Source organism: Papaver somniferum, chromosome 6 (assembly GCF_003573695.1).
Source record: "Papaver somniferum cultivar HN1 chromosome 6, ASM357369v1, whole genome shotgun sequence".
NCBI classification, from domain to species: Eukaryota; Viridiplantae; Streptophyta; class Magnoliopsida; order Ranunculales; family Papaveraceae; genus Papaver; species Papaver somniferum.
The window spans coordinates 147,593,397-147,605,321 of record NC_039363.1 but is presented as its reverse complement, the minus strand read 5'-3'; the positions used below and the strand labels follow the sequence as shown (position 1 = coordinate 147,605,321).

Genomic DNA, 11,925 nt, shown 5'->3' with positions numbered 1-11,925 from the left:
CAAAGACCCTGTTTGACAAAGACTATAAGCTATAGGGTTGAACAATAGCATAATTTTGACATGCAACGCGTGATCGAGTTAATCATACCTTGAAGAATACGATGAACCCAAGTTTTTTTATTTATTTGAGATGGCTCGGCCGAACAAAAGAATTAAGTCCCATGTCAGCATAATATGGGCCATACCCTTTGGTTTGCAGGATTCCATCGGTCCCTTTTTGCTTCCCAGATTATTTCCGTTCAGTCGAGAGCGAGGCGACGCACATAAATTTATCTTAGACACGCAGATTTTGCTGCATCTCTTCTCAATAAATCCTTGGAGACCAATTTTGTTCGCATCTCAAGGGTAACCTTTCCCAAGTTTGAGATTCATATTACGGATGAGGAGCTCAGGACAGCAGATGGAGTTGACGCCTTGAAGTCTCGGACAAGTTTATTTCCAGTATCTTTAGCTCCCAAGAAGCTGCAGCTGCATGAAGAGCCTTTGCAGTTAACTGACGCCATGGTGTTCCTTCCCCGGACCATTTCGTTGTACCCTTGAGGCCCACATGTAAACGGGCGTGGAGGTTCAGATTTCAGTTGGACCTCAAGTACATATTTTCAAGATTCTTATTTCTCCTAAGAAGTCAAGGGATAAAAAGAGGTTGGAAAAGAAGCCATTTCAAATCCCAGAGGATGGTTTTCATGTTTCCACCATCTATAGTGTCTCTGAACAAGGTGCGGAATCTTCGACAGCTAGAAGACCCAAAAGAAATAGAGAAGGCTCAGCTAACAGTAGTTATGCTAGTACTCCGGTGCATGTACCTATTCAACAGAATCCAGTTCCAGCCCAAATATCAAGTACATATCATCAGGAGTGTATGCAATCAGCCTGCTTTGGGGGTAAACATAGAATGCATCCAAGTTTTTTTCGGCCAATCCCTCGACAAGGAGAGTGGGACAACCTTCTGGGACAGTATTATGGGAACTTCTCAACAGAGCAGGAAGATCAGGTTTTCACTCTCACCTCTTATTCCATATTAAACTTTCATCCCTTTCATTTTATTTCCTGTTTTTATAGTCTTCGGTTTTCCTACTGCTTCTTTAAAATGCGTATCCTTGCATGGATTGTCCAAGGTTTAGGCAATAAGCATACCAGAAATCACTTGAAAGATTGCATTCACCACTATAGTCCTGACATAGTCTTTCTTTCGGAAACTAAACAACAAAATAAAAATGCTCATTTCTTATTGCAAGCTATGCACTACCCAAATGTTTGGTGTCATAATACCAAAAATAGGGCTGGAGGTCTAGCAGTGTTATGGAAGGATGGATTTAAAATAGAACTCATGCATTATACAGATCATATGGTCAACTTCATTCTTCATACTGGTCCTAAGAATCAACAATGGGTACTTACCTGTTTGTATAGCTCTTGTTATCATAAGGAGAGAATTAATCAATGGCAAATAATTGATGATATGGGCAAGCATATGGATTTACCGTGGATTATAATAGGGGATTTAAATGTTACCTTATCATATTCTGATAGGAAATCTTTCTCAACTCATAAGTACTTAGCTCCAACTATAATTCAGAATACTATCTCTAATCGTGGTCTTCAAGAGGTTCCCTTTACCGGTCATCCATTTACATGGTCAAATCATCGGAAAACTACTCAGTTGGTTCAGGCCCGATTAGATAGAGCTTTAGCTTCCGATCTTTGGATGTCACTTTTCCCAAATGTCATTCTTAATCATCTTATCCCAGTAGGGTCCGACCATGCTCCCATTTTATTATCAACTAACCCTCATTATGCTAAACTTTATAAGCCTTTTCGTTTGTATGAAACTTGGACCAAGCATGCGACGTTTAAGTCAATGATTCAGCAAGAATGGAATAGGAGTCAGGATGGACACCCAGATCTCACATTTGATCAGAAGCTTACTCAGGTTCGAAAAGGCATAAAAAGATGGAAGAATGTACATTTTGGTGATATCGATGCTCGAATTCTAGAAACTCAGCACCAAATCAGATTGGCTCAAAGTTCAACAGACACCACTTCAGACAGATTAACAGAGTTACATCAAACACTTAAACATTGGTACCAATGATATCAGTTATCAACAATCCAGAGATAAAATTCTTCACAATCAAGACAGAAATACAAAAAAATTTCATGACAGGGCCAATTACAGACGGAGAAGAAACCAAATTGATTCCATTAGAGATGAACATGGTAACTGGTATATAGCAAGAGCTGAAATTCAAGATCTGCTACTTCAGCATTTTAGTACAATTACCACTTCATGTCATCCACCACAAGAGTCAGACATTTATAAATTACTTACGCCGTGTATTTCTCAAGAAGACAATGAGGAGCTTACCAAAATACCAACAAGGGAGGAAATTAGTCAAGTTGTTTTCCAGGTCAGAGCTTGGGCTGCCCCGGGACCAGACGGATTTCAGGCAGGATTTTACCAAGTTTGTTTGGATGAAGTGGCAGATGATCTGGTAGCCATGGTGCAATAATTTTTTAACTCAGGCAAGCTTCTGAAGAAGTACACATATCAAGTCTTGGTTCCGAAGAAGCTATGTGTAGAAACGCCATCAGGTTTTCGACCTATCAGTTTGTGTAATATTGCATACAAGGTTATTTCTAAAACTCTGGCTAATCGACTGAAGAAATTACTTGATAAGATTGTTTCTCCCTGGAAAGCAGCATTTGTTCCTGGCAGGAATATCCTTGATAACATCATCATCGCTCATGAAGTAGTTGCTTATATGAAAAGAACTAAAAGATTACATGGTGCAGTGGCTATTAAATTAGACATGGCGAAGGCCTTTGATCGTATGGAATGGGGGTTTGTTATCAAAGTGATGCAAAGCTTGGGTTTTAATGAAAAATGGTGCCAGCTCATATATCAATGTATTAGCACGGCTTCAATTTCTCTCATTCTTAATGGATCCCCCACACCGTCTTTTGAACCAACACGAGGTCTTCGACAAGGTGATGCTTTATCGCCATATATTTTCATTATGTGTATGGAGGCTTTTAGCATAATGCTGCAGGCTGCTGAAGTTTCGGGAGCAATAATACCACTTAAACCAGCTCTTAAAGGTCCTAGTATTTCTCATCTGTTTTTTGCCGACGACTGCCTCTTATTCTCCTCAGCATCGGGCAATTCAGTTAACAATTTGCTTCAAATTATTCATCAGCTCTGTGCTGTGTCGGGGCAAATGGTTAATTTAAGCAAATCAAGCATACATTTCAGTCATCATATGAGTGAGTTGGATAAAAAAAGATATTGAGGCTCTAGTCAAGATGAGAAGGATGCCACTGAAGGAAACATACTTGGTATTCCTTTATTTGTTGGGCATAATAAAAATGCTTGCTTTGAAGAAACATTGGATAAAATGGGATTTCGTCTCCAATCATGGCAGGGTAAGTTGGTCAACCAGGCAGGGAGAAGCACTCAAATCCAAGCGGTGGTAGGCTCTATGTCCCAGTATCAAATGAGCTGTATGTATGTGGTTCCAAAACAACAGCAGCAGATCTGGTTACTGATTTGGCACTTATGGGTACCGTATAAGTGTCAGATGTTCATATGAAAGTTGGTGAAAGACATATTACCTGTTGCAGCAAGATTTCAAAAGATGGCTGCTCCTGCAAATCTTAATTGTGTAATGTGTATGTCTCATGTTGAAACATCAACACATCTGCTTCTCCAGTGCCCTTACGCTGAAGCTGTTTGGTCAGGTGTTTCCCAAGAAATTTTTCACAATGCTACTGCATATGGAGACATTAGAAGCTGGATACAAGCATGGATAGATCCTATCTCTTTGGTCTCCAAAGCAAGAAGTGATCTTATGAATCTGGCTGTGATAACCTTATGGTTCATTTGGAAAAGCAGATGCATACAGTTTTTTGATAGCAAACGTCAGCCTCCAGGGGTTCTCATTCAACAGATTTTCTCCTTCTGCTATGCTCATAACATTTGCATTCATCCCAAGTCTGGTAACTTGCACAGTAATAGAGCTAAATTAGGCAATGTTATTAATACTTATTGGAGGCCACCTCAATATCCATGGTTGAAAGTCAATTTTGATGTATCCATACTTCCAGGTACTAACTTTGCTGGATTTTCTCTTGTGATTCGAAATCATGTAGGCGAATTCGTGGAAGCCATGGCCTGGACAAGAACAGTCAGAGATGTAGATCAGGCTGAAGCTTTGGCTTTGCAAAAGGTGTTAAAATGGATTCGAAGTAATGGTTTCAAGCATGTTCAAGTGGAAGGGGATAACAAGGCAGTTATGGAAGCTGTACAACAGCATACAAGCAACAATATACGATGATGGATCAGCATCTTCTATCTGAATGTATTAGTGTCTATAAGGAGTCTTCTTACATAAAAGTTGGGTTTGTTAATAGAGTTTGCAATGGGGTAGCTGATGCGTTAGCTAAGTATGCCCGTTCTAATAAGTGTAATCAGAGGTGGGTGTTGGATCCTCCAAATGTTATACTTAATCATCTGATTAAGGATAAATTTAGTGGAGATCAATGTCAGGCTACTTCTGATAGCTCAGTCTGATAAACTTGTATCTTGTATATTAGCAGTGCTTGCTGTGTGATGGAGTCCTTGTATTCTCTGAGGTTGTTTCTCTAGTTCAACGCTTGTAAAAAGAAAAGAAAGTTGCACCTCATTTTTGCAAACGTAAGAGAGTCGTTGGTGCGGCTATGAGCGAGGTGCACCCTTCCTGTCTTGCTATTCCTCTTGCGTCACCCCGTCATGGTGTTGGGAGAGGAAATAGAGGATATCCAAGGTCTGATAAGGATTCAGATAACATTGAGAAAGACGAGCGGGTCTGGACAGTTAACACCTGGAGTTTAGCTCAAATGTGTTTAGCTTCTGGAAGAAATAGATGGCCAGTACAGAGAACAGAATGAATCACTCAGCAACTAATTCTCTCTCTATTATAAGCAGTGGATACTGTACAGTTTTTGAGTCTCCTGTTAAATCAATATAAATAAATGGGTTAGTAGGCACCCCCACCCTCCATTATACAGATTTTGTCAGAAGAGCAGGTGTTTAGGACACTGTGTATTGAGCAATGAAGCTCATATGAATTGGGTGAAGAAGGCACAACATCGATCCATTCGTCATCAACCATCTGAACATGTGAATTTTGAGTTTCAACTTTATAAAACTGAAGGTTATTCATCTGTCCGGTTATCTTCTTCAGAAATCTCACCGAGAATATCAAGTTGAAATCTTCATTAAGATCTTTATCGTTGTCATCGGTTTTGATTCCCGTATCAGCTCCACAGGAATCTGTAAATCCAATGAATAATGGGTCCACAATGGCAGATGCTCTACTCAAACTGCATACCTGTAAAAGAATGATTAGATCATCAGAGCAACCCAGCTTAATTAGTTCATTTTCTTACTCAAACCTTAATCAATAGCCACTCTTATATTTGTAGGTGATAACCAGAATGGTGAGGAAGGACGACTTCCTTCTAACTATTCCTTGACAGTAGAAACCTCTTAATAACTTCCTATTTGAAAACCTATTCTTTTTCGCACAATACTTCACTTCAAAAACAGTACAAGTATTTTTCATCTTCAAGTGGAATTGTAATTAGTACAGGAGATTGTAATACCTGAACATATTCTACACCGTTTTCCATAAGGTTCCCAAGGATGCCGTGAGTTGAGAGTAAGCTGAAAATTCCACCCGATCCAACTGGTGATTGGAGGATTTCCCACGGTGATTTAAGCAAAATCTTGTGCTTGTTTTGTTCTTCCGTTGAGCTGGTAACAACAGGCAGCTTTTCTTCCTCCAAGAGCCACACCTACAGGCATCATCAAATTCAGGTTCCGAATAAGCCATAAAAAGTCTTGATGAAAAGAATACATTATATATATAAACATATTGGAAGCAGTATAATTTTCTGTAATTCAAACGACGTTACAACAAAATGCCTGCTTCAAAAAAATAAAATAATAAGATTTCATTATCGGCATTAGCAAGTTAACAAGATGCGTCACAGTTATTGTCTAGAATTGATATTTCATGAAATTATATTTTGGTTATGAATCTGAAATAAAATACCTACCTATCTCCTATCGTATCATATATTGCAAGAATAAAAAGCACTAAAAGAATTTATGAGTTCCCAGTGACACTTCTTTTGTGTAGTTCCAACAAAACATGCCTAGTGTTTGATGACTTCTAAGTCTAACTAGGCTTGGCCATGGATATAAATCAACATTTACTCTCACAAAAGTCTTTTTGTAACTTATAAAACATTAGCTCGATTCAAGACTGTGTCAAGCTCATATTACTTTCTCTCCGAGATTGAACTCTACAGCCGAATCTTCGTCGTGCACTAAACTAAAGCAATAATTCTTTATCAAAATCAGGCCAGAGGTTCCACCTTATCCAAGAAAGCAATACTCATAGTTCATTTTTGTTTTAACAGTATCTTTCTGCTCCTCTAAACATATTGACAAATCTAACCATCGACATGATTGTCAACCAAGAAATGTTATAATGTTAAAAAGATATACCAGAGATGCATAAAGATCATAATATATAACACAGTAATTATTTTGCAGTTTCAGGTAAAATATGAGAAATTAAGCATACCAACCTTATGTGGGTCAAAAGCAAAGTATTCATGATTTGAGAAAAGCTCCTGGACAGATTGAATTTCAGAGGCAGGTGACACTATGATAAGAGGCAATGAGATCTGGCCATCTTTTATCTGCAACAAACAAATAGATGTCATTTGAATACTTGCAAATAATATTGTCTGTGCAAGAAATTTGAAGTATAAAGCATGCTAGTCATGGTAGTTACTCCTCGTATGACTACGAGATTGATAGACAGGTCGGTTACAAACAAAGATACAGCTTCAGCTTGAGATCAGCACGGAGAAACTAGTGAAAGAATTGAATTTTAACGAATCCAGTGAACTGGAAAAGGACAAACGAGGACCTCAAGCAAGATCTCGTTAAAACTGAACAACCAGAGAAAAACCTAAACAAGCAAAAGCGATATCTGATTGAATAACATACCGCCGTCGTGAATCTCTTTTCATTGGATAGAATTCCCTGAAGATGATGCAGTTCGGCAGAATCCTTACTGGTTATTTCGTTTGCTACTATAACAATTGCAACTTTCCCTTCAGATACGAACTTCAGGCCCTTTTGTAGCAAATCTTGAGTTGGATTTAGTGTCCTTTCAGTTCCCTGGGCACTATTAAACTCTGCTGATGCTTTCGAAGAATTCTCTTGTAATTTGGTTTTGTTTGCATTGATGAACTCCAATAAACTATATATGCTCCATGGAATCAAAAGAGCCACATAATATTAGGATAAACACAGAAAAGTCTTTACTTGTACATAAATCTAAGAATAATACTCTGTATGTACTGGATCTAAGAATAATACTCTGTATGTACTGGATATTAGCTGGAATTTGCTTAACTACATAAAGCCTTTAACGTCACTAAAAAATCAGTTGGTGGGATACCTGATAGAGGGCGTCACAGTATTCTGCATCGCCTGTTGAAACAATTTGTAGTTTATGCCAACAATTTGATTTGCAATCAAGCTCTTTTGAGCTTTGTCTCCAAACCTTAAGCCATCGAAGACATGTCTTTGTTCCAGTTCAGAAAGTTTCTTTTTAGCGGCTATGAGCCGCTGTGTTGCCTTCTTTCTTTCTTTCCACTCCTGCATCAATTCAATAAATCAACTACTAGAAACAAAAACTCGTGTGAAGACAAAACAGTGGGATTATCATTTGAAAATGATGTTCTTATTATTAGAATAGAAAAAAGCCAAATCACGACAATTTTGGCTTTCACTCTTTGACAAATCATATTGAAATTTTCCATAAAAGGTTACTGCTGGAAAGAGTTAAGAGATCATTTGTTCCAAAAAATTAGACGTGAAATCACCCACAGCTAGTTCTCACAAGTAGCAAGTTCTAGTTCTAGGTTATCACAACCAAATATGGTATTTTACATGCATTTCAAAACTTCTATTAGAATAAGATTACGTTCCAGTGCCCTTGTTTTTCTCTACGTAAGTAAGATCCCTAAAGGTGATTCTAACTTACTATTAACTCTGGAATTACGGTATTTTTCTAGTTCCAGACCCTAATAAAAGTTAAAACTTGCAGAAGTAAACAGTTACCAGTTGCCGTCTTTCTTTTTTCGACCTCACATCGGAACGCAGGTTCAATTGAAGAAGCCCCTTCGGAGGAGTAATCTGCATTTCTTTTCTATCAGTATCCACATCTGGAACAATGGCTTCCACAAATGGGATCCAAACAAGGGGACCAGGAACATCACTCCCTGCCTCTACCGAACCAGAACTATTATGTGTTTCTTCAGTTGAACTAAGCATAACTTGCAAGAGATCATTTCCTCCACTGCTAAAAACATTAACAACGGTCCCCACCAGTTCTCCTGTATCCTAGAACGTAGAGTATAAATCAATTACAGAAGGAAGGAAAAAAAAATTGCAACAGCCAAATGCTGTTAAAACAGCAGAAACGATGAAACTCTACTTCATTCACATGGTGGGAAGAACTCAGACCTTAAGCAGAACCCTCATGCCGATTAGATCTGGATTGTAAAACTCGCCTTCCTCCAAAACTGGCCGGTCTTCTTCTCTTACGAGTAGTGCAGACCCAACAAGTTGCTTCGCCTGAAAAAAAGTAATATGAGAAAATCTGAATATCTCCTAAATGCACGTGTTATTGTATCAATAATACAAAATACACAAACCCATTACTGCTATTTAGCGGAACTTGTACTAGTAAGCCAAAAGTTAGCATCAGAATCAAGAATAATTTGCTTTATTTGCTAAATCTTAGCTCAATACTAGCAGATTACTTATTGCATAAATTCTCAGTTATCGATATTATCAAATAAATAAGAGAGCCTAGCATGATAAGGATTCCAAATAAGCATCCACAAGTCCCATAGTCGTAACCACAACACCAGTTAATTATACATTATCAAATAAATAAGAGAGCCTAGCATGATAAGGATTCCAAATAGGCATCCACTAGTCCCATAGTCGTAACCACAAACCACAACACCAGTTAATTATACTTATACCGAAACCTCATATACAGTAATACCACGGTAATCCACAAACAGAATAAGTAAGGGAAAGGATAAAGGTTTTAGATTAATCTTACCTGGTCAATAGTGTCAATCCCTTCGAAACTAAGGATCCAACTCTTCTGTCCAGCATGCTCTCTCCCCTCAACAATCTCAACCTCCCTGATTACTTCTTTCCCTGAGATTCGTTCTTTTAGCCATCTTTTCCCCTAAACAAAACAAAAATGAAAAACATTACACCCAAGATGGTATAAAACATATTATAATGGACAACGACAATAAAGCTAACAATTCAAAATCTTAATTTTACCTCTGAAAATCGTAATTCGGGGAAATCAGTATTAGGTTTTACACGAAGTTCTCCTTGAAGTCCATGAACATTACACACATACCCAATTTCAATGAATTTCAGTTCATCTTTACTTGTTTCAATAATTTCTTCAGTCACTGAAACAATCAAATGAACAAAAAGACAAATATAAGACCTAGAAAAAAAATTTAGAAAATTACCGTAAAAATTTAAAAATAAAAATAAAAAGAAGATGGATAAGATTACCAGCGGTGCTACGCAGGACCGGAGGAAGAACGCGTCGAAAAAAGAAGGAAGAGTTTAAGGGTGTTTTAGTTGTGTAGTGGTGGTGGTGATAAGGTAGTGAAGATGAGTTATGTCTGTTAAGGTTAAAATGTAATCCATCTCTGATGGAAAGAGGAAGTGGAAATGATGACGAAGAAGATGAGGAGGAGGAACAGGAAGAGAGAAGAGATGTTGTTCGCTGCATTTTGGTTTCCCTCTAAAAACTCAAGGAAGAAAGTGTGTGTTAGACTAGTAAGTTCAAGTGTTTTAGCTCAGGTGAGAAAATGCATTAGTAAAAGAGATAAGACATAAGAGAGAGTGTGGGCCTGGCCTGGGCCTGTGAATCCAACGGATTTTGAGGATTAAGAAATTCTCCTTAATCCAAGCGTTTAAATTCTCCTTCAGATCAAGAAGAAGAAGTTGATGTGTTGAAACTGAAATTCAGTTTCAATCAGAAATTCAACCGAGTGAAAAACCGACTCTTGAAAAGAGTATTACAAGATATTTTCTATAAGCGGGTTTTTAATTTTGTTGTTTTTGATTGATAGGATAGATTTAATCATAAAAATAAAAAAATAGAATCCTGGTTTTTTGCGATTACATAGTGAGGTTCGCCTTATAATTGAGACGAATTAGCAGCCGAACTTCACTCTGATCATCACCCTGAAGGTGCTTACGAACAGTTCGGCTTATATGTTTATCTCATTTATCAGCCGAACCTAGTTTAATATATTTAGCGAACTGCAGGTTCGACTGATTATGTAATATGAAAATAGAGCCTAACCATACAATAAGGTAAAAGATGTATTTTTTCCAGGTTCGGCTGACTCGAATATTTGATTTATTAGCCAAACCTTATGACTAATTTCTCAGGGTGTCTATCTATGTAAGGTTCGGCTGATTATTTAATTTATAAGCCAAACTTGTTATATGAAAATGGTTCGGTTGATTCGTTATTTAGTTTATATGTTGAACCTTCAAGTTGAGTTTTTTCTCAAAACAGAAGTTCGACCAACAAGTATTATGTTTCGAATGAGTCGAACTGTTCATCAATGTATCATACCAGTTATCAGCCGAACCTCTCTCTAGTTCATGGAGCATGCATGTGAAAATTCAGTTTTTTGAGGAATTCAACCTATAAAAAGGACATTAACATACCTATGTATTATAATTTTTTTATGAGACGAAGGTTGTCCTTCGTCATTGAATCACCCATCTTAAATTGCAATGATCTCAAAAATCCAGGGTTTATTTTCACTTATTCTTCCTCTCAAAAAAACCAACTCTCTCATAAAGATCTGATTATCTATTAATATAACACTAGCATCTTAACTTGATCAATCATTAACATTACTAATTAATCATTGTCATTAAATCTAATCATAATTATTAATTCTAATTAAGTAAGGGTAGTTATGATATTATCAAAAAAAGGGTGGACAAGGGGTGATGATGTTTTTTATTTAGTGGCCTTATTTTAGCACCACTAGGTATGTGATAGGTGTCTAAAACACCTTGATATTTATCTATTGTTTATACTTTCTGAAAACGTGGGGGTACCAAAATACACCACCAACTTATTCTTAGGCAACTTGTATGGACAAACTTAAATACAATTCTGAGAGTTCAACTTAATGAATCTCAATCGAGGAATAATATTTATAGTTATATTTCTTTTCTCTCGCAATTAGAATGTTTACAAAACCAAGTCCATGAACCTGATTATGTGTGAGAGTTCTTGGACGATCTCAAAAATCAATATTCAAGAATCAATCAAGTCGTATCCAAAAAACAAGAATGGATATATCTACTTTGATTGATTTACGTACAACCTGTGATATTATAAAGATATATCCAACAAACAATTATAAAGATAAACTATATAATGCGGCACCAAAAGTTTTGTTTACGAGGAAACCGCAAATGCAGAAAAAAACCAGGACCTAGTCCATATTTGAACACCAAACTTTATTAAACCGCTACATACACTAGATTACTACCAATTAATTTCGGACTGGAATGTAGTTGAGACCGAATTAAACCCTCACAGCAATTCAGTTACAGTCGCGTTCCTTACGCCTCTTGAATCCCATAAGGACTCAGCGAAAATTGTTTCCCTTAGCTAACGTCCTTTACAACCTAAGAGTTGCTTCAACTCAATTGAAGAATTTAAACCAATTTTCCTCCCACCGATACGCCTATATGGTGATTTCCTTTTTGATCATAGA

General features: G+C 37.3%; 1 protein-coding gene across 1 annotated transcript; it reads right to left on the bottom strand.

The window, feature by feature from the left end:
- Positions 1-4,923: 4,923 nt before the first annotated feature.
- On the bottom strand, positions 4,924-9,959 carry LOC113289732. The gene is made up of 10 exons (XM_026539093.1): positions 9,680-9,959; positions 9,434-9,570; positions 9,201-9,332; positions 8,591-8,701; positions 8,186-8,467; positions 7,521-7,720; positions 7,064-7,319; positions 6,637-6,750; positions 5,644-5,835; positions 4,924-5,369 (listed from the first exon to the last, which is right to left on the bottom strand). The coding sequence occupies exons 1-10, from the start codon at positions 9,900-9,902 to the stop codon at positions 5,016-5,018; spliced, it is 2,001 nt and encodes a 666-aa protein (XP_026394878.1). The 5' UTR covers positions 9,903-9,959; the 3' UTR covers positions 4,924-5,015.
- Positions 9,960-11,925: the final 1,966 nt, after the last annotated feature.

What these genes read in the sequence shown, in the direction of transcription:
- LOC113289732 (XM_026539093.1), bottom strand. Translation starts at nt 9,902, where the DNA reads ATGCAGCGAACAACATCTCTTCTCTCTTCCTGTTCCTCCTCCTCATCT. An exon ending in AAAAGAGATTCACGACGGCG is followed by an intron (nt 6,751 to 7,063) that starts GTATGTTATTCA and finishes TGTTTGTTGCAG; the next exon opens with ATAAAAGATGGCCAGATCTC. An exon ending in TTGCTTTTGACCCACATAAG is followed by an intron (nt 5,836 to 6,636) that starts GTTGGTATGCTT and finishes TGATGCCTGTAG; the next exon opens with GTGTGGCTCTTGGAGGAAGA.